The sequence below is a fragment of the Sesamum indicum genome, linkage group LG6 (assembly GCF_000512975.1).
Source record: "Sesamum indicum cultivar Zhongzhi No. 13 linkage group LG6, S_indicum_v1.0, whole genome shotgun sequence".
In the NCBI taxonomy this organism is placed as follows: Eukaryota; Viridiplantae; Streptophyta; class Magnoliopsida; order Lamiales; family Pedaliaceae; genus Sesamum; species Sesamum indicum.
The window spans coordinates 4429920-4433638 of NC_026150.1; the positions used below are offsets into that span (position 1 = coordinate 4429920).

Here is a 3719-nt window from a genome sequence, read left to right on the forward strand (position 1 = left end):
TTCCCCCCCCCCCCCCAAAAAAAAAAAAAACAAAAAAACAAAAAATGGTGTTTGTTTAATTGATACTGAATTTAATTCATATTAAATTCTTTTCTCCTATCCGACAGGTGTATGATTCGCCTCACTTGAAAGTATTGGTTGGCAAAAGAATCCGGAAACGTCTAGATGCAAAGTCTATTGTTCAATTGCTTCAAAGAATTGATGCTCCAACTGGTATGCTATACTGCTTAGTGCTTTATGAGCTGCTCAATTATATCTGTCTGGATGAAACAGTACCTATGAAGAGCATACATTGGCTAGAGAACCAGTAATTGAATTTAATGGCGTTGCAACTGCTAGAAAATCTTCCTTGCCTAGCCCTCATCTCACTGGCTGAGCAAACAATCCTTCATGTATCTTGTATTGGATTTTATCTTTTTTCCTTGTCCTTGTTAGAAAGACAATGCAGGTGTGTTATCTACCTTTGAAATTGCAGATTTTGAGGGGAAGAGCAGTCTCGTGGGGTAGTAATACATTCAGTTCACTTGGCCCCAGTGGTTGAATAACGTTTAAGATTTTCTGATCTCATTGCCCACTTACTTCAAGCTGTGATAACTAATTTGACGAAACTGTGATTACAATATCATTGGATTATCTAGGTGGTCTATCTCAAACACACCTGTTTTGACCAATTTTATATTCTTTCTTTCAATTCAGGAACCACTGTGTATATAGAGCAATCAATTCCATATCCTCAAGACGGCAAACAGGTTAGAAACCCTCTGTCTGGAGAAAGTGTGATTATTCTTTTACTATATTTCAACTGGATGGACTTCACCTAATGGCCGAAGATCTATTTGGTGATGAATTAAAGTTCTTGGCTGTTATGTTCCTCTAAGTATGTGATCAATTTTATAACTTTCTTGGAGAAGAGCTTGTGTGTTAAATGATGCTTCCCTTAGCAATTGAGTTTCCAGACACGGCAAGATACTAACAGGCAATAACAAACATGCCCTGAAAATCCCAATTAGAAGTAAACATATCCTCTCCAAGAACAAGGCAAGTACCATCAAGGGGAACCTACGCCTGCCATGTTTTCCATGTTTCTAAATCACCTGTATTTTGCATGGCAAATCACTTTTCTTCCCATTTCTGCTAGTGTTGGTCATCTCTGATCTTCCTCATGATAGTAATTGATTGATCTTCCGGAATTTCCATTACTTCTATTGCTTTCCACTATTCAAACTACTTCTATATGCCAATACCTTTTTCAACCTCGCTTATCTCCTTGAAACTCCCTTGAACTACCTTTTCTTCATCTTCTTTGTTTCCCTGCACTTAGAATATTTTCCAAGTGGGAAAGGTTTTCATTTTTATTTCTTGTCACTGAGTTTGGATCAGTTCAATTGGTCTGAGCAGGCTCTTCTCCACAACCGCCATACCCATATTCATAACAATTATATCGCTGCTTATTCCTGCCTTCCATGTATTCTATTTTCCAGAAAGAGAGCAACAGATTTGAACTGATCCCTTTGAAGTTGGAAGCTTGTTTTCATACTACTTTGAAATAATAGTTCTTTTCCTTATGCAAATTACATTGGTACTAGGTGTACCTCTTTCCTGCTGGTGCCTGATCCAACAGGATCAGAAAAACCAGAACTTTTCAGTCTCAACTACTAGAGACGTTTGCCTTCTCCAAACATAGGCGTAGACAAGCAACTAGGAAGAATTGCTTTTCCTCAATTTCCAGAATTGAAACAATGAAAAGGAATATGGTTATGCATAAAAATTCATATCTTTCTGACAGATCTGTTTTTCTAATCCCTCTTTTCTGTTGTTTATTTTGCATGACTTGATACCTTCTTACATTTAGTTTCTTTTCTTTTAGTGACGGTTTCTGAAGTATATCTTTTTGTTGCACCGAAGGGATGGTGGAGTGGAGGATTTGGATACGGATTATGGATCGGGATCCTAGTTGCCTCGGGATATTCTGTGGTTCCAGTTCCATCATTGTTGTGGAAGAATGAGTTTAAACTCACGGGGAACCGCTCAAGCAAGGTTCATTAATCTTCTCTGAGTATCACCATATCACCTTTACCGGTGGTGTTGCGTGACAAGTTGAATTTTGCATGCTGTATTAAAAATGTTTGATATCCTTTGCATCTGAAGATCATGTTGTTTATTCATCTATGAATCAAACATCTGACAAGTATGTCTAAGTAAATATGGTACTTAGAGATCAAATTTGACATGTATTGCTTTGTATGACAGGACGACAGCAGGGAGCTTGCCACTACTTTATTTCCCTCTATGAATTCCATGTTGAAAAGGAAGAAAGATCATGGTCGGTATACTCTATATCATGTTAAACTTTTCAGAAAGATATCAATGACTCTGACAGAACTTTTTGTTATCATTCATTGAGATCTTCAGTGCCATTGTTTGGTAGGTGTTGGCCATGGGTGTGGTCAGTGGTAAGCCTTGACTTAGATTATGATTTTGACAGAATTTATCTGGAGAAATGTTAGTTAAATCTGAAAGAAGCTATGGAAAGAAGTCCAGAATCAGATTCCATTTTTCATGGCAAGTTGTAAGGAGTGTCTGATTCTCACCAAGGGTATTAAAAAGAGATTAGGGCGAGAAATCATGACCAAGAATCTCATATAATTGGACCAAAACCTTCATTTAATGCGCAACATTTCTGTGCGGACCTTAAACTCTGCAGTGACAATACATTTTAGCATTACGATACGAAACTACTAGTGGAAGATAAAACCTTAAAATGAAAATGATGGAAGATAGGTTGTAAGGAGTCTAATATGCACTTGCAACTCTGTTAAGCCAATTGGGAGATTAGAGTATCACAGAAAGGATATCTTATAGTAGACATCTTTTAAGGAATTGTTATTGCCTAGTTTCTTGTAACGCTCTTTATGTTTGAATCTTGCAGGTCGCGCTGAGGCTCTGCTAATTGCTGCATATGGTAAAGGGCTGAAGGTGAACCTTGATTCTTCACCCATCTTGGAAGACCCAATGCCTTAGAAACAAGAAATTTCCATGCAGCACAATTAGACGCCAGATCTAGCTGCTAGTTGCTTAAATATTGGCAGTTACCTTGGTAAATAACAAGTAAGGTTACTTAGGCAAGAAACTGGTCATTTTCGTACTTTACTGGCTCCCTCTATATCTTCATCACATCTTATACATTTTTTGAGGGGGATAAAGCTCCAATTTTGCCGGAAACCAGAGAAAATTCCCCCTTTGATTTTGCTATGATGTAGGTAATCATTAGGGGTTTTTAACACTCTCTTTATCAACCTTGTGGATAGGATTGTGCTAGTTTTAGTGTGCTAGAGTTATTTCTGGAAACTAGTTATCCCTTGTACTAGAAAAAGATCTACAATGTTGTAAAGTAGTTGTAAAAGCATTGTTGAATCAAGGTTTCTTTCCAGAAGTGAAATATCATTTAGTAGGACGGCCTTTTACTGCCTTTGGAATCCTAACTTTGTATAGGTGTATTGACGACATGGTTTCAAGTAATTCATTCTTGGTGACTTTGCGGACGAGATCACACCCTTTCATTCTGGGATCATCCCGAAATTCATCAAGAATATCTCACGCCCAGTGACCTTTTAAATCATCAGTTATGCTGTTGCTCAACTACAAATTGCATCAGTTGAGGAGATTGGAATACTTGGTAGATATGGGGTTATTCTGAGTCGTAAACAAATAAAAAACGA

At 37.6% G+C, this 3719-nt stretch overlaps 1 protein-coding gene across 2 annotated transcripts in view; it reads left to right on the forward strand.

Annotated features, from left to right (window-relative positions):
* Positions 1-3459, forward strand: part of LOC105163707 — a 4417-nt gene extending 958 nt beyond the window's left edge. For both annotated transcript variants that reach the window (XM_011082147.2, XM_020694283.1), the window contains exons 2-6: positions 108-213; positions 697-749; positions 1906-2037; positions 2251-2323; positions 2930-3459. In XM_011082147.2, coding sequence (XP_011080449.1) covers positions 108-213; positions 697-749; positions 1906-2037; positions 2251-2323; positions 2930-3021 — 456 coding nt within the window. In that variant the 3' untranslated portion in view covers positions 3022-3459. The remainder of the gene's footprint in view (positions 1-107; positions 214-696; positions 750-1905; positions 2038-2250; positions 2324-2929) is intronic.